This window comes from Centropristis striata, chromosome 9, assembly GCF_030273125.1.
Source record: "Centropristis striata isolate RG_2023a ecotype Rhode Island chromosome 9, C.striata_1.0, whole genome shotgun sequence".
Taxonomy (NCBI): Eukaryota; Metazoa; Chordata; class Actinopteri; order Perciformes; family Serranidae; genus Centropristis; species Centropristis striata.
In genome coordinates this window covers 14057535-14083272 of record NC_081525.1, presented here as the reverse complement: position 1 = coordinate 14083272, position 25738 = coordinate 14057535, and the positions used below count along the sequence as shown (strand labels likewise).

At 36.9% G+C, this 25738-nt stretch overlaps 1 protein-coding gene across 1 annotated transcript in view; it reads left to right on the top strand.

Moving 5' to 3' along the window:
* The window catches only part of LOC131977351 (pre-B-cell leukemia transcription factor 1-like), an 82890-nt gene extending 69891 nt beyond the window's left edge, over positions 1-12999 (top strand). The window contains exons 7-9 of the mRNA XM_059340605.1: positions 1661-1773; positions 3894-3983; positions 8360-12999. Coding sequence (XP_059196588.1) covers positions 1661-1773; positions 3894-3983; positions 8360-8452 — 296 coding nt within the window. The 3' untranslated portion in view covers positions 8453-12999. The remainder of the gene's footprint in view (positions 1-1660; positions 1774-3893; positions 3984-8359) is intronic.
* Positions 13000-25738: the final 12739 nt, after the last annotated feature.

Sequence of the window (25738 nt, the reverse complement as noted above, 5' to 3'; positions counted from 1 at the left end):
AAATATATTGTTAGAACATTCCAAAGCTTATTTATTTACATGGTATATCCTATTGTACCAAGTAGTCATGAGATACATTAAAAAGTCACACAAGTTTTGTTGGAATGTGCATTTTGTCATATTTGACAGAGCTAATGTAAGGCTAAAGTTAGCTATTCCCCCCTAGCATAACAGTAAGCTAACAGTAAAACTAAATAACGGTGGTGGGATGTAACTAAGCACATTTACTCAAGTACTGTACTTAAGTACAATTTTGACGTTCTTGTACTTTACTTGAGTATTTCCATTTTATGTAACTTTATACGTTTTACTCAACTACATTTAGCTGACAGCTTTAGTTACTTTTCAGGTCAAGATTTAACATAAAAACATGATCAGTTTAAAGTTATTAGACTTTTTTTTTTTTTTAATTAAACCTCAAAACAGTATATTAAGTAGTTAAAATGAGCCCTATCTTTACAAAATTAAAATGGTGATCAATACAAATAATCTAAGAATATATTTGGAATATATAAAACAATCTGAATGGGGCCATACTGCATAACGAGTAACTTTACTTTTAATACTTTAAGTACATTTTGATGCTGATACTTTTGTACTTTTACTTCAGTAAGTTTTGAATGCAGGACTTTTACTTGTAGTGAAGTAATTTCACAGTGTGGTATTTGTACTTTTACTTAAGTAAGGGATACTTCTTTCACCACTGCTAAACATACATACGTACATAACTCTAAAATGAAAATTATTTTTTAGAGAAAACGAAATTATACTGATGATTTCACATTGGAATAGACAGCAAGAAAGGGCATTGTGACTGCCTTTTCAGTCCCCCCCCTGGTTGTAGCTTAGCCATGAATAACCTCTTAACAACACTAATATACAAATTACTTTCTTACTTTTATCTTTAGAGGTAAAACATATACTTGACACAAACACTAGTGATGTGCCAATGAAGCCTCATGAAGTATTTTCTCTATTTTCTGATCCCACTAGATGGTGCTCTTAGTTTAAAGAAAAAGGCTCAAGCAACAGTAGGCTAAATAACTGTTCTTTTAGTCCTTTGTTGAACATAGAAGAAAAGAAAAAAGAAAAATCAAGCAGCTTCTTTCTTTTCTCTCTTTCGTGACTGCTTATTTCTTTTATTAATAAATTAAATTAACAGATTGTACATTTTGTCATTTTTAAATTAACTTGAGTTGTAACAGGGTAGGCGTAATAAGCTATGCTTCAGCCTGACGCCTTTTCGGTCCAAATGTCTATCATCAATTTTCTTTCTCTGTTTACTTATTGTTTACTTTTTATCAATGTTTTTTTTCTGGTTTGTTTCTTCTGTTTTCATGACATGTATTGACCGAAATAAACGGAAACGAAACATAGAGTGCCATCTAGTGGGCTCAGAAAATAAAGAAAATGCTTCATGAGGCTTCATTGGCACATCACTAACAAACACCTCTTGTGTCAGGATACAGCTGTATCTCCTGTGTCCTCATGTGTCTGTTAGTTTTCTCTTGGCTCCATTCCTTTCATCTAACAGAGCCTGTCTGGCTGCTAGCTAACCTCTGCATGGTGCTCCTCCAGGCTGCTGCCTGGACTGGCTAACTTGCTTACCCTGCTTGCTCTCTGTCTCTCTGTGATGCGACTGCTCCCTCTCTCCTTTCAGGTTCTGCTGGCTCTTTTAACATGTCAAACTCCGGGGACTTGTTCATGAGCGTGCAGTCTCTCAATGGGGACTCGTACCAGGGGGCTCAGGTGGGAGCCAACGTGCAGTCACAGGTAGGGCCGCGAGCTGCACAGCAGATAATATAGGGGCAGACTCACCTCACTTCCCAGTAGATATTTTGACTTGTCATGCATAGGCGTAACTATTATTAATGAGACTAATGTCTTATTCAAGCAATATCCTAACTCCTAACTTCAGTTAACTCGTTTTTAATGCAGACTACAACTACAAATGTAACATATTAATCAAGCTAATGTGGCCTTTTTTTTAAAAACTAAATAAGGTGTTACTGCAAGACTAGCAATGTTAGTAACCGTCTTGGAGCAGTGTGTGAACACTCCCAAGTCGGAATAATGGCAAGTGTTCTTGTTTCCCCCATTCAAACCTTTCGTGAATGCAGAATTAGTCATGTTTGATTTTTTTAATTTTACTTAAAGGGGACATATTATGAAAAACTAGTAAAAACTAAACTGCTTGCTTGTGCACATACATTAGGGTAGTGATGTGCCAATGAAGCCTCATGAAGCATTTTCTCTGTTTTCTGAGCCCACTATCTCATGCTCTTGGTTTGAAGAAAAAGGCTCAAGCATAATTGTGCTTTTAGTCCTTTGTTGAACATAGAGCGCCATCTAGTGGGCTCAGAAAATACAGAAAATGCTTCATGAGGCTTCATTGGCACATCACTACATTAGGGTATCCAGTATTGAAGAGACAACGAAGCTTTGTGAACCATTTATTGTCTGAGCCGACTAGATGGTGCTCTTTGTTCAACAAAGGGCTGAAAACACACTCAATTACCATTGCTAGAGCCTTTTTTTTTAAAGCCAAGACCGCCATCTAGTGGGGTCAAAAAATAAAGCAAATAGTTCACAAAGCTTCGTTTTCCCTTCATTAGTATCTAGAGTGCCTACCTACCTACCCACAAACTAAAATAAGACAAGACATTAATTTTATGTGTGCTGCCGAGGTCAGAAAAAGGGATAAGCTCTGGAAAACTCCCAGGTCTGTCACTTGATGCTATCGGGCCCAAAAAGGCTTTTTCCTGTGGACTTAAATTGGGAAAGAGGCATTTTTAAATCACCAGAAAGGGGTTTTTTGTATTTTGACCAGAACAACCCCAGCAAAATTCACTATCTACTCCTAGAATTTGATAAGTTTGTTCCAATAACATTAGGAAAGTCTCTAGCTGAACACTGAGCAACTTTCATAGGAATAAACACAGTCCACCTCTCTTTTTTCTACATCCATGGATTCAGCAAGCCATTCAGATTTGGCTCTCCTTCCTATGTCTTAGCATGCTTATTAGAAAAAAACTGCCCCTCCCATCTGAGTTTCTCCTCCCACGGATCTATCTTTGCAAAGCTGTGCCATATTTTTCTAACAAGATAAACAAGCAAACTGGGCTTTTTGGGGGAGAAACAGACAGGCGCCAAAATGGAGTGTTTCGGACGGAGGGTACATTCAGACAGACAGTATGAGAAAAATGATGGCGTTTTTTTTAAACATTAAAGCATGTAAACATGTTTTGGTAAAAACCCAAAATACAAGTATGAATCTGAAAAGGAGCATAATATGTCCCCTTTTATATTTATATACATTTAACATTTAATATTGCTGTCTGAAAATATCTTGCCAACCTAAATATTGCAAGCTTTGCCGTCATGAAGCACTCTTGATTGTTTATTGTTTACCATATGAAACAGATTGATTCAACTTCATGTCCATTACATATGTTTTACCCCGGTCATGTACTCCTCCATTGCAGTCCTTCTATATAAAACCACCAGCTTACTGGGAACTAATGTAACAGATCTATCACAAATGTTACTAATTCTACCTGCTGTGTGTCCTGCTTTGGCAAATTCTAATGTGTGTTGTGAAAAATGACTATACAGGCTTGAACTGGCTCTTTCTTCACAGTCTCAAGGGGCAGAATATTTCTCACAATGTGTTCACCATGTTCAAAGTTTTTATTTTAACGAGCAAAAACCCAAAGTTGTGTTTTTTTTTATTCTGAATTTCTTTTTTGTTTGTTTGATTGGACCTTATTGTCTCCAAGGATGTACTTGCAGCAGTGTAGTCTTGTTGTCTCTCTCATCGTCTTGTCATCCCTCTGTCTTTTCTCTTGTGTTGACTCTGACCTTGCTTTGTTTGTTGTTTCTGAATGTTTCAGGTGGATACCCTTCGCCATGTTATCAGTCAGACAGGCGGATACAGTGAAGGACTCACAGCCAACCAGATGTACAGTCCGCAGGGCATCAATGTAAGGATTCTTTTTTTCTCTCCTTCTTCTTCCTTTCTCTCCCTACCAATTATTTCAAAGCCATAGGGCTCAGAATGCCACTTAGTAGGACTTGTCTCTGCTCCATGGTCACCTAGTTGATTGCTTCTGTATCGCTCGCGCCACGGGCAGCACGATGCCCAGCGTACGCAGGCGTGTGGCCGGCCGCACACATGCAGAGCCGCCGTCTGAGCCTGTCATGTCGGATCAGGCCTGGCGTAGCACCTGCAGCCACGTACAGTCAGCCGTGAGCCAACTGCACAAACAGGTGACACCTCCTGCACCGGACTTCAAATCCCTCTGACCACCTGACCTGTGATTAGCTGCCCCCCCCCCGGGGCCAGAAGCTCCCCATTAAAGCCTCCGAGAGACAGCAGTCCCGCTAAAAATAAAACCTCACGCCACTGGAAACAACTCCTCATGTGCCATAGGGGTGTGTTCCCCTCATGTTTGTCTTATTTTGCAGCAGAGTTCAGGGGTAGAAGTGGGGGTTTGTGGAGTGGGGGGGGTTGGGGGGGGATTGCTCGCTGGCGGCTGCAAACAGTAGGGAAATTCACAGCGACAAGCCATGTCGTAAAGGGGAAAATCGATAAGACAGACACAAGGAGAGCAGAGTGTGGACTTGGGACAGCAATCCAAGCGCATTGCTCAGATCATGTTCCTGCCACACTAATGGCCCTGACAGCGAGCCGCGCTCAGAGGACGAGGACGGTCACAGCCGCGGCTGGGTTCCTCCGCTGTCGTCGTCGTGCCTCAGTGGCCATATGATAATCAGATGAAATGTCTCCCGTATAAAAACATGTATGTGTATTCAAATAGGCTTCCCGGCCGCTCCGAGCGCATCCCACAGCCAGCTGTGCTAACCCTGAGAGGCCGCTAACGTATTCAGGCCCTGTTCTTTCTCAGTCCTTTGACCTCACAGATACGGTTCTCCTTGGACGCCTGCTTGCTCTACCACATCTTACACTGCCACAATATGCTGTGTTATTCACTTTTATACCCTGTAAAGAAGCCCCGCGATGCATAATGTAAGAGCAGGATATCTGTCTGCCAGGCTGTTTGCCTGTGATTTATGTAGCTAAGGCTAGTAAGTTACCAATTTTGGCTCTTCACTTGCATTTTTATACCGTGCGCCGCAGTTTTCTTTGATAATGATGTTTTTTTCGAAGCAGTGGTATTTTCTGTCAAAGTTGTTAATCTTGTACGGTGTGTGCTCCAGCTCTTCTGGCCTTTTTTAGCTCTAAAATGCAGAGTGCAGAGGAGATCCAGATGGAAGTTTTTTTTGTGTTGTCAGAATGAACACATACTTTATCGCAGTTAATTTCAAATCAGCACACAACTACAACACATGAATTGTGTAAAAAGCAAAGGTCTGGGCTGTAGCAGGCTGAGTTTTAAAGATACAGTGAAATACTGGAATCATATGGAGATTTAATAACGCTGGCATTGTCATTTTCAAATGGGTTCTTTGACCTTTGTGAATGGGGCCTATGGTTCTATGGTTCTATGGTTCTATCGGTACCCACAAGTCAAAATTACCTTACCTGTTTTTGTGTGTTGATGCTGTCACGATATTTGACTTTATTATTATTATTATCATTATTATTATTATTATTATTATTATTATATTGTATTTTTATTATTACATTTTATTATTATTATTATTATTATATTTTATTATTATATGCATTATTTGTTATATAAAATAATATAAGTCTCTGACAGTGTCGGCCAAAACTGAACTATATTATCTTCATGAAGGCAGAATTTATAGAGTATTTATAGACTGGATCTCACGAGAATGAACATGTGTACCTAATAAAGTGGCTGTTGAGTGTTTATCTGAAAAGGCAAAAACATCAGCCGGTCTCAAACATACCCATGTTGGGGCTCAACCCAGAAGGAGGGAAATTCTGTATTAATGATTCTGAATGCACAAATAATTGAATTTTTATTGAAACCGCAACATGCATGAAGCTCTCTGACTGAAGTATTGTGGTGCTTCAAGATTTTATTTTTCAGACTGTAAGTGTGTAAACAGTGTATGGCATTCACATGGCTCTCAACCATAGACTGTATATTAATATACAGCCCCAAATCTTAAAATTCTTTATCTTCTAATTTCTTCTAAATGGGGCCATTATTTACACATTTAACATCATATTCTCTTGAAGAATATTTTTCCTAGCAACTGAGACCATAGTGTTGTCCTAAAAAAAATGAGGTAATAAATCAAGTGAGAAGTTGACTAATTTTGTATTGAGATAGATAGGACCCAAATGCTTCGGCAAGCGATATCAGCGCCCCCTGTTGGATTTTTTGGTAGACTGCAGGCTTAAGACAAGTTTTGCCGGTTTTGCCTGCTCTCAGCGTGGTGATAGCTAGTGATGTGCCAATGAAGCCTCACGAAGCATTTTCTCTATTTTCTGAGTCTGGTGCTCTTGGTTTAAAGGAAAAGGCTCAAGCAATAGTAATTAATTGTGCGTTTAGTCCTTTGTTAAACATAGACTGCAGAAAATAAAGAAAATGAGGCTTCATTGGCACATCACTAGTGATAGCTGAGCCGCTAGCTAACAGCTAATGACACCACGTACAGCCCTAAAAACAGCAATAATGTTGACAAATCTCACAGTGTAACCTGAGGGGGAACCACATTATGCTTCTGGGTCGACCCACATAGACCCACATAGACATGGTCTGCTTTCATTCCAATTCACTATATTGGGAGCTATATTAGGATTTTTGAATTTTGGCCGTCTAAAATTGGTCTGAAAAAATCCCATATCGGTCAGGCTGTAATCTCAAGACACAATGAGAGACTTAAAGGAAATATCTCATGTAAAATTCACAGATTGGATAATGACTGAGCAGACACATAATGCATGCTGTGGATGATTACAGCCATAATTACAATTTTGAAACAAGCAGAGCGCCACCAAAGTCAGACATTATAAAGCCTGACCCCTCCACTTTTGATTACACACTACTGTCTGCCGACTCAAATAACAGCGTTTTGAAATGAAAGGCTGTCGAGGACCATTTCCACTTTTCTGATGGCTTTAAACTTACTATTAATATCCTAAATGCTCTTTAACAGGCCTGTCTGCGGGAGGAAAGGCCCTCCATCGCTCTGATTGTATGTTAATTCCTGCTGTCAGCGTCATTATGACGTTGATTGTACTTGTTTTGTTTCAGAGGTCTTTTCATACAATTTACATATATTATTCATATTGTTGAAAATGAAAGTGACAGGAACTTATTTCAAGACAAAATCTCGCACAGCTTCTCTTCTGTGTATTTTCTTCATTATATGAATTTGAATGTGCAGTGTATGACGATGGGGGCGGAGGAGAGACTGTAATTCACTCCATTTCTGCTCGGTTGAAAACATGATTTTATATATTTTTTTTATGTCAGTCTTATTCTGAAATATTGGCTGTAATTTGAGCAAGGTTAGCTTTTCCCTCCAATCCAGGAGGCAATTTGGCTTTAGGCATTGTGCGACTGTGTGGTAAAGTATCCCGGCTCATACACCGCGGTGCCCTGAGGACTTCCATCCGTTGTACCTCGCTGTGTTTGACCCAGCTGCATGGACTAATGAATATTCAATTCAATTCAACTTTATTTATAGAGCGCATTTCATGCACAAGGCAGACTCAATGTGCTTCACAATGGATATACATAATTACAGTTAAAAAAAAAGAAGAAAACAAACAAACAATTTTAAAATATCAATAACGAGTTAATTGAAGAGTGCAGGTAGACAAGCTATGCCATATTCACCACATACACACATACTTACTCACACATGTGGACCCACTCCCACAACCACACACGCACACACGCACGCACACAGTTCAACCGAATGCTGTTGAAAAAAGTTTTTAATCTGTTTTTAAAAATGGCTACTGATGTGGCATGTTTAACTGTGTCAGGCCACTTCCGCGGGGCATAAACACTAAAAGCTGCTTCTCCTTCTTTGGATCTGGTGTGAGGGATGAGTAAGTTGCCACTGCCTGTTGACCGAAGTGTTCTTGCTGGGGTGTAAGTGATGAAAATATCTGTGATGTACTGAGGTGCAAGGCCGTGTAGTACTTTATAAACCAGGAGCAGTATTTTGAAATCGATTCTTGTTCTAACGGGTAATCAGTGCAAAGATTTAAGAATGGGTGTGATGTGTTGATATTTCTTGGTGCCAGTGAGAATACGTGTAGCTGCATTTTGAATTAGTTGTAACCTTTGAATACTTGATTTGGAGATTCCAGTGAATAAATCATTACAGTAATCTAATCTACTCGTTATAAATGCATGGATTAATTTTTCTCAAATTTTTCTTTTTTCCTCTCTCCTTCTCTCAGGCAAACGGCGGCTGGCAGGATGCTCCGACCCCCTCATCAGTGACTTCACCCACAGAAGGACCCGGAAGCGTTCACTCCGACACCTCCAACTGATTCTCCACTCTCGCTCCCTCGTCCTCTGCTTCCGAACTTCCTCCACCACTGCTCCCCACAGCCACATCTCCTCAAACTTACCCCCGTCGGGACTGGACGTGATGTGATGTGCGGACACAGCTGGGGTCCGGGATGACATTTACGGACAAATATTTCACTTTTCCTATCTGGACTACGGTTAGCAGCCTGCGTAGGGGACTCATATCCACACTTCACAGTTTGTACAGTTTCCACTTGATGTCCATGTTGCCTCTTTGTATTTCTCTTACATTATATATCCACACAGTAGGCACACAGTTAGCAGCGTAACGCCCCACGTCTTGTAAATTGAGATGCTTCCACACTACCTCTATTCGAAATAATAACAACAACAGAGAAAACATTTCAAAAAGCTTTGGTTTTACAAATTTTTTATAATTATTGGAATTCTCCTGTACGCCACACCCTGCCCTGTCATAACACCTCTGTCTTTATTATTCTCTTCATCTATATCAGGGATGGGCAACTAGAAATGCTGGAGGGGGCCACAATTTTTCATGGACACTACCACAGGGCCACATATAGGACCGTGCACTTAACCAGATATGATGAAACTGCAATTTTAAATATGTTTACAGTGCAGGAACTTAACATATTTCATGCTCAAATGCATATATAACAATATTAACAGGAATACAAAAGGTTTGAAGCAAATAAAAAATAACCACTTATTGTGATTTATTTTTTTATCAGTGCAAGAACAGCAGACCAATATTAATTGCAAGAAGTCATTTTGTGCATTTTTACACTGCACTTTTAAGATTTCATGCTCAAATGCATGTAGTTGAACTGAGGGCCACTTCAAGTGAGGGTGCGGGGTGTATGCGGCCCCCGGGCCTCCAGTTGCCCATCCCTGGTCTATATAGTGCCAAAGTTCAACCCTGGAGGTGAATTTTGATAACATATTCATGTCATGTCCTTCCATATCTCATGCCATTATTTCTCATTACGTTAATCCAGGTAATATCCAGCCTTGATTTATATAGTTTGTATTCACAACTTCTACAGCAGGCAATGACATATAAGGCATTTATTATTTTATTGCCAGAGAAGCAGGTTTTCTGCTCATATGCAGTTACAATAATGCAAACAATTTTTACGCAAGCAATTAACAAACGGAGTAGGAAGAGAGTTGAAGTTCACATCTGCAACGTTCAAAGAAAAATTGACTTGAAACACTAAATCGATTACAGCATTAGCAGCGATTACATAACATTAATATGTATTAAAGCACAATAATAACACCTAATGATTTAACTTCACATTTGTAAATGTCAGAGAAACTTTAGGATTGAACATATATGGAAGATGTACATACAGTACATGATCAGACATCGTCAGGGTGTGTCGGTGACATCATCAGAGCCAAATACTGCTGGGAACCAAATCCAAACACTCAACATGTTGCAGGTCTTTTCTCATAATTCACTTTTTTTTTTCTTTGTGGATGATCCTGAAAGTGATGGGACGTTTTGAGCACAGATCACATTTTTGGCTCTTCTTAAATTTAATCTATAGTGCATTATTTATAGTGAATTATAATTAATTGAAAATGCTTCATGACAACACGCATAAATACACATTATGCTTTCTGATGCACTATATCAACAGTAACGAAAAAATATAGGTAAAATTATTTAAAAATTTGAGTGGTGGACAACAAACACATTTCCATTACTACATACTTAACGTATAGATACTCAATGAAGTACTTTAATACTTAGTTTTAAAAGTATTTTAGTATTCAGAAGCAGAGGTGGAAAGTATTTGAATCTTTTATTTGAGTAAAATGACCACAGTGTAAAGATTATGGAGACATTTCAGAATATATATATATATATATATATATATATATAATGTAATTATAATTATGATGGCGGTAAAATTACTTTATATACTGTTGGGTAGATTAATCAACTATTAATTAATAACAATATAAAAAGTAACTAGACACAGCAACAAAATAAATGTAAATATAATTACGAAAGGGAAAAGCAGCAGATCTTAATATTTGGAAGCTGGAATAATAAAATGTAATGAAATGATACATTTATTAAACAAGTTGCCAATTCATTTTCTATAAAGTGACTTTTGTATATTTTGTATACAACATTCTTAATATATAAAGTCATTAGTACAGTACTTGAGTAAATGTACTTAGTTACTTTCCACCACTGTTTGAAAGTAAGTTTTCTTGCTAATGTCGCTGCACTGTTTCTTGTATTGTTTCCACAGTGCATTAACAGAACTTAATGACCGAATGCACTGACTGAAGTATAATCTATAGTATTCACTTTTTATTCCACTTATTTATGCTAACGAGTCGAGTTGCAGTGAACTCAAGTAATCCTCGAGTTATCTTCACTTCACTTGGTTCACCTCACGCTCTCTTCTGTGCTCTGACTGAGCTCAGTGTGTGTGTGTGTGTGTGTGTGTGTGTGTGTGTGTGTGCGTGTGCGTGTGTGTGTGTGTGTGTGTGTGTGTGTGTGTGTGTGTGAGGAGCTCATCCTCCAACACAGAGAGCAGTGGAGGCTGCAGCCTGATAGAAATTGCCATCAAAGTGTAAAAAAGTAGATAAAAAATAGAGAAAAGAACCAGTAATGCGGAGCTTATCAATACTACAATCTGTAATAATTTAGCCCTGTTTTTTGGTCCCCACACCTATACAACATATCATATTTTAGAAACAAAATTCATCAGCTGACTTCAAAATACTGAGAGCCTTCGTAGAAAGTAAAAAATTCAAAATTTAGTGGTCTAAAAGTGAAAAGTTTTCAAAAAAACTAGACACATGCACTTAAATAATGTTCTCAAGTAAATGTACTTTGTCAGAGTCCACCTCTGCTTATGGAGACTCATGTTATAAACTAGATGTTGACTGATTGGCTTTTAATAAATTATGAATACATATACTCACCTATACACTCACCAATCAACTCATAACATAAGCCATATCATTGTATGTGTTAGGTAAAGCTACTTTCCCTAACACAAACAATTACAGCTGCAGATAGCTCTTCTGTCATATTATGTGTACGAGCAAAAAGATAATTTTCTGTGCTCAAAATGTCCCTTTTTCACGCAGGATCACAAATATAACTCCATATGCAGTCAGCGCTGAACAAACTGCCCTCTGATAAAATAATATTTGAAAGAGAAAGGCAATGTTTCAGCAGCGTTCAAAAGTCCCTTCGCTTTTTGTTTGAAATGACACTAAAAACACATCCCCATCCATCCACACCAACCCGATCCAAAATGTGAAATTAAATTTGTGACCTTTGTTGTATGTACAGTATAGTCTGTGGTCTAACATGTATACATGATTACAGTAGTCCTCATGAGATATCAGCATTTACATACTTTGATACCAAAAAAAAGGCAGAATTTTTATCCTCTACATTGGGATCAGCTTTATTGACACTTTCTTTTTTTCCTCTTTTTATTATCTACGGTACTAGTGAGCATCCCATAGTGCTCCAGTACTCTGTATTCAAAGCCAAAAAACACAGTTGGAATACAGTAGTGTTTATATGAAGTAAAACGGAAACAAATACCCTGATGGCACACAAATCCAGATAATGTTTGGATATATTTTTGTCTCCATTTTGTGAATAACTCCTTTTTTGTTTTGTTTTCATTTGATATTATTTTGCTTTTCTTTTTTAATGCTACCATTATATGTGAATTAGCCCAAGAATGCTCTATATACAGTATGTAGATATGCACCTTTACTCTTTTTTTGCATCTTTGAATTTGGACAGTAGGCATTTTAACGCATTGTGATGGAGTTCCTGTTGGATTTAAGGTGAAATATTAATTATTTTGGCTACTGTCTGAATGAAGGTGACGTGAAAAGTCAGTGTTAAAATCGCCAACTCTGGCTTTGTTTTTAGCTTAACTGAACCCTGAATTTTAAATCCCAACCGGTCACAAATCAGCCTGAAAACCACAATTTTTTGAACAGTTGTCAGTGTGTTTGTATTTATTACACATGTATGAAATCATGGATGTTTCAGAGCTACTGTCTGGAGGTCAACCACGGCATGATTCCACCAAACAAACTCATTTGGATCATTGAAAGCGGCCCCTCGTCGGCTCCCTGCTCGGTATTACAGCAGCGGGGCCGAGCACCATTGAAGTGATACACAGAACCTCAGAAGCCTCAGTCGTGTCTTCTCAAGTCATTGGAGTGAACTGACAGCACCGGCCATGCAAGGCAAACACCAGGATTGTTTTCCGCACCCCTTCGGATAAAAAAAAAAAAGGCTTAACTCTACTTTTCACATTGCCTGTCAAATATTATCGAAGCTTCATGTAATGATGCTTTTTAGTTTTTGACTATAAAAGGAAAAGAGACATGAAAAGAAAAATGAACAATTTGTAAAACATAAAATGTTTTATTTGTTGCATGTCTTTTTGTTCTTCAATAAAATAACGTACTGCAGTGTTTTGAATGTTAACTTCTTTTTTATAAAGGATTTCAGAGTGAAATCGTGGAGCCTTTTTCTTGACAGGTTTTAACTTTTAAGATCTATGTAAAAAGGTTATCAAATGGAAAAAACTATTGTCTTTTTAATTCCAATTCAAAACCTGTTTTTTCTGTGCAGAAAAATAGCTGAAAGGTGTAGGTTTTATGGTCTCTTAATTTGTACTGGCAATGCGTATCCCAAATAAATAGTTTCTTTTGTTGCATAAACTGCAGTGTTGTCGTTTTTCATGTGCTTTTGTGAAGTTTTTCCACGAATGCACGGCTGAATTTTGTGTCAAACTTATGTCTGGTTACAAAACTAACTAGAATTATAGTGAAAATGTCCTTCATTCATTCTTTTTCCATACATAATGAAGATGGATAAGGCAAAGGAAATAAAGGCAAAATTGACTGTACTCTTTTAATCTCCCACCCAACAAATACCCCTTTACAAAATACTAAAACTAATAAACTAAATATATATTTAATAATAAATATACTAAACTAAAACTAGCAAACTCACTCTAAAAACTCATTAAAAGTAACTGAAATTGAAAACAGGTGTAGGTTTTATGGTCTCTTAATTTGTACTGGCAATGCGTATCCCAAATAAATAGTTTATTTTGTTGCATAAACTGCACTTTTGTCGTTTTTCATGTGCTTTTGTGAAGTTTTTCCACAAATGCACGGCTGAATTTTGTGTCAAACTTATGTCTGGTTACAAAACTAACTAAAATTATAGTGAAAATGTCCTTCGTTCATTCTTTTTCCACACATAATGAAGATGGATAAAATAAAGGCAAAATTGACTGTACTCTTTTAATCTCCCACCCAACAAATACCCCTTTAGAAAAAACTAAAACTAATAAACTAAATATATATATATATATATTTATATATATATATATATATATATATATAATAATAAATATACTAAACTAAAACTAGCAAACTCACTCTAAAAACTCTGAAATTGAAAACAGGTGTAGGTTTTATGGTCTCTTAATTTGTACTGGCAATGTGTATCCCAAATAAATAGTCTCTTTTGTTGCATAAGCTGCATTTTTGTCGTTTTTCATGTGCTTTTGTGAAGTTTTTCCACGAATGCACGGCTGAATTTTGTGTCAAACTTATGTGTGCTTTCTCCTCCAGACTTTTGTAACAGGGTCAGGGTCAGGAGTCACTGTAGGATACAAGTTTACACGTTGTAGACTTGTCAGCACAACACCTCTGGATAGCATTGCACGTCTCACTTCCAACTACGCTCCTGCACGCAGGCATTTTATCACCATTCGCGTAGCGCCGGAGCTGGGCCGAGCTGCCGAGGGTGTGAAGGGGACATTTTCACAGTTTTCGAAGTGAGTGAAAGCTGTGCGCTCCCGGCAGACAGACACACACCCCCTCCTCTCCCTCTCCTCCCCACACCCAGCTCCCTCCGAGGCACGGTTAATGTGCGTTCCCTGAAAGAGGCGGAATCCACACTTATCTCTCTCCTCCAGATAAACCAGACAGGATGTCTGATTCCGCTCCTCCGATTCATTCGTCCCTGGGAAGAAAGGAGGAAGGGGTTGAAACGTTAACTTGTGGATTAGGAAAGAGGTTCCCAGGAGCATCCGAAATCAGAGAGCGTGACAGAGACTGTGGGAGTGACATATGCAAACATGATCAAGTGTAATTACATGGAGGAGCCTCCTTGTTTCTATCAAAGGGCCACTGTTTGAGGCATGAAAGGCAAGAAGCTGCTGGACGTGTTTAATTTATTCATGTGCTCCTAAAAACCAAAAGGCATTGTGAGGCTGATTCAGTCATTACATGGTGAAAAGGTGTAAATCCCATTCGGAGTAAAATCACTGTACGTTCTTTTGAATTTGTGATTCCTTTAACAAACGGGCTGGATAACATGCTACAGCGTGACTAATGCTGTGCAGGATTTTAAGGGACTGATCATTATCCATTTTACACGGTGAAGAGATGCAAAACCAATCAGAAACCAAATCAGGACTAACTCAAGTCTTTTATCCATTAACAAATAATAGGATATTATCTTTTTCTGGCATTATATTAAAACTCATTCATTCTAAAAACTCAACTGGCTTATACACATTTTAAAATGACTGAGAATCAGGTATTCAGATGTGTCATTATGTTTAATATACTATAAGAAGTGCAAACCATTCCCAGAAATCCCTGATCTGATGATTTGTCTCGGTTTTAAACCTCGTACATTTGGCTGGAAATCAAAACCTGAAAAATCATGAACCTGTTTTTTTGTAAATGTTTCAAGATGTATTTAGAAACTGGTTCACATTGAAAACAAAAATAATTTTCATGAAGTGTAAACAGCAGTCAACTGTATGTCTCAACTAAATGAATGCTAAGTAGGTTATTATAATAAAAATAATGATGACAAGAATAAATTTGCAAGGCAAGAATATTTGTATAGCACCTTACAACAACAGCACCTTACAAGAACAGCAATTCAAAGTGCTTTAAACAATATATATATATATATATATATATATATATATATATATATATATCCTTTATTTAACCAGGTAAAAGTCTTGTTGAGATTAATAAAAAAAAATCTCTTTTCCAAGAGAGACCTGACCAAGAAGTTAAGTTAATCAAAAGCAATAGAAAAAGACATTTATAAAATGACATTCAAATATAGCATTTTAAGACTGAAAAAGAGCAGATCAAATATTTAAGAAAAAATATTAAAGTACATTCAAATATAATATTGAAAGATTGAAAGCGAGCTGATTAAATATCAATATCAAATATTAAAGGAATACATTTTACAGTGCAGTATCACTGAAAGGCAGGGGCAAAAAGAAAAGTCTTCAGTCTTGATTTAAAAGACTTGAGAGTTTCAGCAGACCTGCGGTTTTCTGGGAGTTTGTTCCAGATATGTGGAGCATAAAAACTGAACGCTGCCTCTCCGTGTTTAGTTCTGACTCTGGGTCCCAGATGATCTGAGAGTTCTGGATGGTTCGCAGCTAAGCAGAAGATCATAAATGTATTTCGGCCCTAAATCATTCAGTGCTCTGAACACCAACAATAGTATTTTGAAATCAATTCTTTGACAGATAGGAAGCCAGTGTAACGACCTGGAGTAATATAATCTACTTTTTTGGTCTCAGTGAGGACTCGAGCAGCAGCGTTCTGAATGAGCTGCAGCTGTCTGATCCACTAAAGACACTGTTACAGTAGTCACGCCTGCTGAAGTTCAACGATTGGACTAGTTTTTCCAAATCCTGCTGAGACAGAAGTCCTTCAATCCTTGATATATTCTTTAGGTGATACACTGTGAAAAAAAAAATGTCTGTAGATTTTATGGTGGAAAAACTGCTAAACCATGACAGTAAAAGACCGTAAAATGATAATTGGATTAATTCAGTTTCAGGTACCATGAAACACCGTAAATTAGTGATGTGCCAATGAAGCCTCATGAAGCATTTTCTTTATTTTCTGAGCCCACTAGATGGCACTCTTGGTTTAAAGAAAAAGGCCCAAGCACAAGTAATTGATTGTGCTTTCAGTCCTTTGTTGAACATAGAGTGCATTGTTAAAAAGAAATTTTGAGTGTACTTAACTCTGTCCGGTTTGGTATGGCCATGCTTTCAACACGAATTTTCCTACGTTTCTATGTATAAATTATTTCTGTAGAGTGGCATCTGCCGCCTCGATTGCAGTTTCCAAATTTATTTTTTGACAAATTTTTTCCTCCCTCTGCGATGATGTCATCCACTCTAGCCTCTCCATAGGGTAACATTGATTGGGGGGATTTTTTTGGTGTGTTTTGCCGAATAATTTGAAAACCGTTTGCCGAAACCCTTAGAAAAGTCATAGCACACTTGTCATGGCAGAGCCGGTCGATTTGATACCTTTTTTAGTGTATGTGAGACCAAAACTGGAGTAGGAGGAGTAGTTGACCGAAAAAAACACGGAAGAAACGGAAGAATCCCGGTGGATAGTATATAGTGTGCTCTTACAAGCACACTCAATTATGTTTCAAGGAACATTCTCCTTGTTTGTTTTTGACATATCACAATTATGATTCTAATGTCTGGATGTTTGGGTCAAACAACCATGGGACTTTCATCCAGGAAACCTTAGTTTGTGTCCCAACTCAAAAAAGTTCATGTTTATGTTAAAAAAGCACTTCTTTTAAGCCAAGCCAAGCCAATTTGCTAAATGAACGCAGTAGATTTGTCCGGTTTTCAGGCTATGACCAAGTAGATTTTTAGCCCAAACCTAAAAGGAAAACATTAACAGCTGACTCCTTGTCTTTTAGTACAGCCGAATGCTGAACAAGATATTTTTAGAAGACCAAAATGTTACAATTAACTTTCAAAAACCGAAAACACACTGCGAAAGGCCCAACGTTGTAAGATGAAAACAACAGAAACAGAAAAGAAAGCGAAAACAAACCAAAAGTTCAGTGCTATTTAAATGTACACAGTGCCATGGATACACATGGCTACGCCTGATTGACAAGTAAGCCCCGCCCTAATGCATACCCTGCTTTATCACCGATTTTACTCTAAATGGGACCATCATTTACTAAATAAACAACATCATGCTGCATTGCAAGACATCACTGCAAGGTGATTGAGACCATAGACTCATTATGAGAATGTTTACAGAGGTATTTAATCAGTGAGAAGTAGGGTCATAGGGTTCTATACAAACTGACAAAACTTTTGCAGTCAATGGAGTCGCCCCTTGTTGTCGATTAAAAAGAATGCAGTTTCCATATTGGCTTCACTTTTCAGACCCAGAAGCTACGTCCACTCCTTTTAAGCAGTCAATTTGGAGACAGGGGGCCCACAGCTATCAGGGCCCTTCTAATAGATTCACTCAGAGCACACACAACAACAGGCTAAAACAGCAGTATGTGATTTCTGATTGATCTACTTTGAAAAACACCAAACATCATCATCATTTACTAAATAAACACCGTCATGCTGTATTCATGAAGACTTGAAACTAGTGATTTAGACCATAAACTCATTATGACAATGTTAACAGAGGTATTTCATAAATGAGAAGTAGGGTCATTTTCTCATAGACTTCTAAACAAACTGACTTCTTTTTTGCAGCCAGTGGAGCCGCCCCCTGCTGTCAATTAAAAATAACGCAGGTTTTAGGCACTTCCACATTGGCTTCACTTTTCAGACCCATATATATATATATATATATATATATATATATATATACATGACTCCAAATTAATGCCAATGTTGCAAATGTTTGCAGCTTGTTTCTGATTACCTCAATCTGTCAAAAATCATATATTGCAGGCGGAAATACCAAATTTGCACTAAATGAGAAAAATGATGTGTTTTTTGCCTTAAAGTGCATGTTTACAGCAAAAAGTAGGCATGTATGTAAAGAGGGGACTTGGAACCCAGAGAGCCTATTTTTTTATTGAGATAGCATGACATCAGAGGTCACATGGCCGCTTTAAAAATCGCCAAAATGGCTTAACTTTGCATAATTTTGTATATACAATATCCTGACATACTTGGGGTCTATACTGCCCTATAAAGCCTAACTGCAGTAGCTACATTTTTGGTCGAAATTGAGTTATAACTAAAAATAAACCCCTTGATGTCTGTTTTATCTTTTGACAAAGTTTTAGATCTCAATTTTGCTTTATTTCAGACAAATAATGATGTAAAAACCACAAAATCCAACTTAAAATCAAGCAGTAATTGCACTTATCACGGTCTGCTTTGGATATATATACTCATTTAAACATAAAAATGATAAATTATAAGTTCACTCAGATCACAAACAACAACATGCTGCACTGCTATGGATAAAAAACAGCAGTACATGCTTTCTGATTGATCTAATTTTGTGAAAAAATGTGCATCAAATAAGCCAAATATTTTATACTTCTGTCCAGATTTTAGATTTTAAAATTACAATTTTGGCCAAAAACACAAAAGCAAACTTCAGACCTCTCACTTTCATATGACAGAAGAAATCAAAGCAGTAGGCTTCCGTCTCCGTCGACCTCATGTTTGTTGCTTTGGTACATCTTAGCCTTCTCATCACTGGAGTTTCATATCAATCATCCTCAACCAGACCACAATACATGTGGCACTTACAGTGGTGCTCAGGGCTCACATTATATCAATGACAATAACAAGGCTCATATTAAGGCCGGCCTTATACATAACGCATAATGTGCATCAGTTATGTCAACGCCTGCCAGCATGATACACACACACACACTCACTCACTCACCGAGGCTACACACACATGTGCCTGAGGGAAGGGCTACTGAAGCAGACGATGCAAGGTCTGAGGTCTGAGGGCACGACTTAATGGAGAGGCTTTGTCTCAAAGAAACCCTCTGCATTAACAAGATGAAGCAAGTCTTCTTCTCCACTGATGGATCTCATAAAATAGCAGGAATAGGGTCAAGTGATTAGTGACTGTGGGTGTGTTTCAGTCAGTGTTGCAGATTTCAGATTTGGAAACATTTCAGTTTGGCAAAGACTTGCCACTGGAAAGCTTCAGTCTCGTATTGCCTATGCCACCCACAGATCTTTAATGAATTCCTCTGATCCCAACTTTCATAAAGAAGACATTTGGAAAAGATTTCACAGATCAGCGTGCGTCATCGTAGCCTTTCAAGTTGTTTCAACCGTGGAACATTTGAATTAGAATCTGCAGTAAATTTGAGCATTTGGGGTGTGGGAGTTTAAGGCTGTAAACTGGTTCTTTATATTTGCCTAAAGCTTCCATAATGAGCAAGATATGGACCTTATCGCGTTCTTCAATTAAACCTTTAAAACTGTGCCAGGAGACGCTCTTATTAAAGAAAGTTATCTCTGCAAAACATGAATCAAAAATGAAACAAAAACAATATTTTTGCGCTGATGATCAAGGACATTCAGATACACTGCTGTTGCAATAATTATCGCACTCACGTCCGACAACAAAAGTACGAGCATTCATGTCGATTCTCATGCAGCTGTGAGCTAATTTGTTTTGAGTTTGTGTCTGTGTTTTCATCTTCTTAAATGTTTTCCCTGCATTTCTGGACATGAAGTCATTTGACACATTTGGTCACTGCAGTGTGTCGCTTTAGAGGGAAATCCTGTCTTTTCATAAGATAGCAATGCTGATTATGTTGTCAAGATGGATTTATGTCTGGTAAAAACTGCCCAGTTCCCCCTGCTCTGTGTACCCTGCTATATACTGTATAGTGTAATTTAGGAGGCAGCTGTCATATTGAGTTTTCCCATTATCCAGTATGTACCGCGCGGCTCACACTCACACTGAATGCACTGGGTGTGACTATATCATCTCTCTCTATCTCACACAAACACAATCTTGATTTATGGATTCAAATTAATATTAAAATTAATATTCAAAACTGAGGTGGTTTAGGAAAAATCTGTTTTTGTGTGTGTGTGTGTGTGTGTGTGTGTGTGTGTGTGTGTGTGTGTGTGTGTGTGTGTGTGTTTTGTACAGAATGAGCCTGTGGCAGGTCGGTGCAGCCTCACAACAGTGAAACACTGCTGACCCCTCATGGTCTGTGTGAACACATAGAGTCGTTGTGAAACCTTCAAATAAAGCAGATTATTAACCCTTTGGAGTTTGGGACTATTTTGTTGGTTTTTTGACTACTTTTCAGTCTGCCTGTATAAACGACTTAAAAGGTGTTCACCATGCCATGTTGGTATTGTTTTCAGCACAACCTCACCAAAATGACCTGTTTATTATGTTTCTCTTTTTTTTTTTACAAAAAAAAGCCCACTCAAAACACACAAAACATACCGAAAACACATCTTCTTTTTCTTTTCTTTTTTTTTTTTTTTTACAAAAAACACTCAAAAAATGACAAAAAAACACACATAAAATACACATTAAAAAAAACGCAAAAAAGAAACATACAAAAAATTAAAGACAAAATATTGCATTAAAAATGCTTAATACAAACTGCAAAATTTGAAAAACCTCTGCAAAAACTTGACGCTATAATTTTTTACATCCAAATTAGGCCCTATATTCCCTCAGCCAGAGTCAGAGTTGGGGTGGGGCTAGGGTTAGGACGACATAGACAGTCCCTCTCTGGTTTGGTTATTCACACGTTTGTAGTTCTTGTAATGAACACTTTTCATAAAATAATTATTATGAATTAATTATTTCTAAATAAAAGTAAAAAAAAAAAAAAAGTCTGATTGTGGTCTTTACTCAATTTTGACCAAATATATTCCACTGAGGCTTAGATCCAGATGCACCATGCTAGTTCTATGACAAGGAGTAAATTAATATTCTAATTGCATAATGGAGAAGAGACACAACTGTCATGAGGCTCAGATGTGGCTGTGACAGCAGTGTCATGGCACTGATAGTGTAACATTACGATATGTGGAGAGCAATTTAAATCACTGCCTGCATCTACAGTGTGTTCTTAAAGGATGATCAGAAAATCAATGTTTTCTTTATTGCCCATGTCATTAATATTTATTAAAGGACGCCGGAAACTCAACAGAACATTAAAGGAACATGTAAAAAACGTCCAGCGAACTTCAAAAGATCTCAATCATAGTGTCAGTAAAGTAAGAACTCTTAAAGAAGTGTGCGATGATGATTTGTTTAATCTGATTAATTATTAATTTATTTTTTTGGGCTAATTACCTCAGAATTGCAGTGAAATGCTTCCACACCACTGGACGTCACATCACTCCTACACAAATATTTTCTCTGTGTATATGTGTGTATTCATGTGTTAGTAAAAGTATGCACTCAAATCAAAAGCAAGTATATTTTTCTACACAGAAAGTATATTGTTGTTACATGTTTATGGTAAATTTCTACACATATGTAATTTCTGAGGATATACTTTACTTATACGTTGTTATAGTGTGTATACGTGTATATATAGTGTGTATACGTGTATATATATATATATATATATATATACGTTGTTATAGTGTGTATACGTGTATATATATATATATATATATATATATATACACGTATACACACTATAACAACGTATAAGTAAAGTATGTATATATATATATATATATACAGTATACGTATGTGTACACATGAGATGTTTATGATGTTTACATATTTTTAAAGGCACTGTTGTACTATGTATGTGTATATATGTATGTATATGTGTATTTGTGGATAAATGTGTGTGTATGTATATGTATGTGTATGTGTTTGGATATGTATATATATATATATATATATATATATATATGTAATCATATATATATATACATAAGTTGTACTGATTGTTTCATTTAATTTATTTAGGTATATGAAATTTAATTTTACTCTTTATCTTATCTATTTTTCATTTAATTAATTCATAATTCATTCTTAGTAGCGTCATCCACCCTGTTATTGTCTTGTGTATTTGTATAATTTCTAATTTTACTTCGATATGACAGCTGGGGGTGACTGAGACTGAGACCCTTATTTTTCTTTTCTTTTTTCTTCTCCCTTTTCTTTTATTGCTGCTTTTCTTACTTTTATTTATTTATTTGTTTGTTTGTGAGGTCAGTCGTGAGGTACTTGAAGTCATTTTGGTTTGGATGGTGGTTTATTTTCCTATCTGTTGCGATATCTTTGTGAATATAGAGAGCACTTATATGTTGTTTATGTTTTTGTTTTGATAGAAATCAATAAAATTTGTTTTTTTTAAAAGGCACTGTTTTTTTTTTCATACATTGAGCTGTTTCAATAGTAATACAGCTTTAGCCTACCTTTTGTTTTTTTATTATTTTGTTTTGTTTTTTATGATAAAGGGATATGTTATTCAGTGCACAACTACGTTTGCATGTTGTGTATACATTTCCTAAATAAAACGATGATTTAAACAAAGTGATTAGTTCAGATAATCTGTCATTAAAAAAATGCAACATAGTCAATTCTAAAACTTTAGACAGGCTGTAAATTATTTCACACTGTAAATTCCACCAGGTGTTGGGATTTCTCACTTTGCACTGACAGGCTACATGTTTCACAACATGATGACAGTGTTCAGCTTTTTAGGAGGAACATTCAAATACTTCAATCACTTTCAAGGCTAAACCAAAAGTGCCAAGACTCACATCACAATCTACAGTAATCTATGCATATTAATATGTTACTTTACCAACTGTTTAAGGAATAAACTGATGACTTATTTAGCTTTTAGCTAGCTTAGCTCATCTGGTATGGTGTTTTATTGGTTTATATGTGATTGTGTAGATACAACACAAGATTATGTTGGAAACATTTTGCCAGGTTCAAATTCAAGCATTTTCCTAACATTCCCAACCATCTAGAAATGGTTTAAATTAACCCTTTGATGCACAACATATTGACCCCCATTCTAATGCACAACAATGGACAAAAATGACCCGCATTCATTCCCCATGTTATTTAATGCTGAGTGTGCGTCTGTGCTCTATCTTTTGATATCAACTTCTTTTATGATTGAATATTCCAAGTATGGTTTAAATATCTTGTTTTTGATAACAGCAGGTCATTATTTCCATTTTGCCTCTCATACTTTATGAAGAAAAAACGTTTTTATATTATTACATAGTTAAGTAGCTTGCTAAGCTAACTACTTAGCCAAGAAGTTAGCTAAGTAGTTAGCTTAGCAAGCTACTTAGCCAAGAAGTTAGCTAAGTAGTTAGCTTAGCAAGCTACTTAGCTAAAAAAAAATGGATATGGGTCATTTTTCACCCATGCTGTGCATTTGAAGGGTAGTGACACAAAAAGGGATTTTATTTAAAAATAATAATAAAGGAAAACATAAAATTAGGATGTATGATGATCAAAAACAAACTAATTGAGGAAAACCTGGAAAACTGAATGATGAAAATAATTTGCAAAGATATAGAACATAAAAACTCATACATATCGGGTCACTTTAGACCCATGTTGTGCATCAAAGATTTAATAATTTTCCAAACTTTATTATGTACCCAGGACCCTGAAGTTGAAGCCGCTAAATGGGATTTAGCCATCATTCATTTGATTATTATTCATTTCCTACTTAGACATGTCAAAATGCCCCTCTATGGCAAAAAAACCACACTCTAATAAATACACTTTCCCCCCCCAAAATGCACATAAAGGCTACTGTTAGAAGCCTACAGGTAAATTAAAAAATCTAACATGCAAAAAAAATTGTACCTTAAATGTTACATTTTCATTTAATATCCCTTGCAGATCATTGGAATTTGAAACATCTCATCTTAGAAGAAAGGAAATAAAATTAGGTTAACAGCCTCAGAGTCAAAAGTTTGCCAGAAAACCACGCTAAAGGTGCTTTCTGAGGTTCGCAGGATGCTGCCTGCTCAGTATTTGTTTGTAATTTAGTTCTCATCTGTGGACGCAAGTGTGACCTTGTGCAGCTTTGAGCTGTCTCAGCAGAGCGTCTGACCACGGTGGCTGACACAGCGAGACGTCTGCCTGTTTGGGGACAGAGGGTGTATGTAGGTCAGCCATGGGCCCGCATGCTGTGACAGCAGCACGGTCACTGTGCTGTGCAGCAGGACAGGGATTGGAGTGGACAGAGGGAGCCGGCGTGGAGAGAGGCCCCCCTCACACGTCAGCACCGATACTTCCTCATTTGGCCCCTTAAACACTTTGACATTATCAGGCCACACAGAGCAACGTCCACCCTCATTATTCTCACCTTTAGTACTGCAGCAAAATGGGCAAAGAGCAGCAAGAGAAGAAGGAAATACAGAGCAGACATCAGATCATGGTGCGTGTCTGAAATGTTGGGATGGTCATTTGATGGGTGGAGGTCCCGTCCGTGTCAAGACACGTAACACAAGTGATGTTCAATTACAACAAGGTCGGTTTTGACAGAACATTTCTGTGGAAACACCACCTGATCTAGAAGTAGGGTTGTCAAAAGTATCGATACTCAAAAAAGTATTGATACTAAAACGTTGTATCCGGATACGATACTCATTTTTAAAAGTATCTAAGTTCTAATTGTTTTTGTTTATTGTATTTATTTATTTTGTGCACTACCTCAGACCTGAAGCTTTTTATCATAGTTGCAGTTTCTTTTTGCACAACTGTTTTTTTATTATAAATATTTAACCTGTGGTTCTGTTCATTTTTACATGTTGCATTTTTCTTTTTAATAAAAATATTTCTGTTAAATTTTGGGGTCTTTGTTTTTATCCTTGTGGTATCGAAAATGGTATCGAGTATCGAATATTTTCCTGAGTATTGGTATCGAGTTGAAAATTTTAGTATCGTGACAACCCTATCTAGAAGAGCCACTAATTATTGGAACTCAGTACCAAATGAGATCAGAGACATCAGCACATTCGTTGGTTTTAAATCTAAAATAAAATCATGGCTTAAATCCACTCAATCATGCACCTCCTTAACATTTCTTTCTGAAGGACTAAAAAGACACAAAATGACTAATAAAAGACACAAAAAGACAAAAAAAAGGACACAAAATGTAAGAAAAAAAAAAAAAAAAAGAAGACACACAAAGTCTAAAAAAGACACAAAATGAGAAGACAGAATGACCAAAAAGACACAAAATAACTAAAAAAACACAACAGACACAAAATGACCAAAAAAATACACAAAAAAGATATCAAAATGATGGACAAAATAGCCCAAGACTCCACAGAGTTAGGTGTTGTATTTTAACATTGTTTTGTATTGTGTCTTAATACTGTGACTTTACTCTTGCTGTTGACCTGTTTTGTATTGTGGTTTAAGAGTGTGAAACTTTGTTGTTGCTGTTTGAAAGGCTT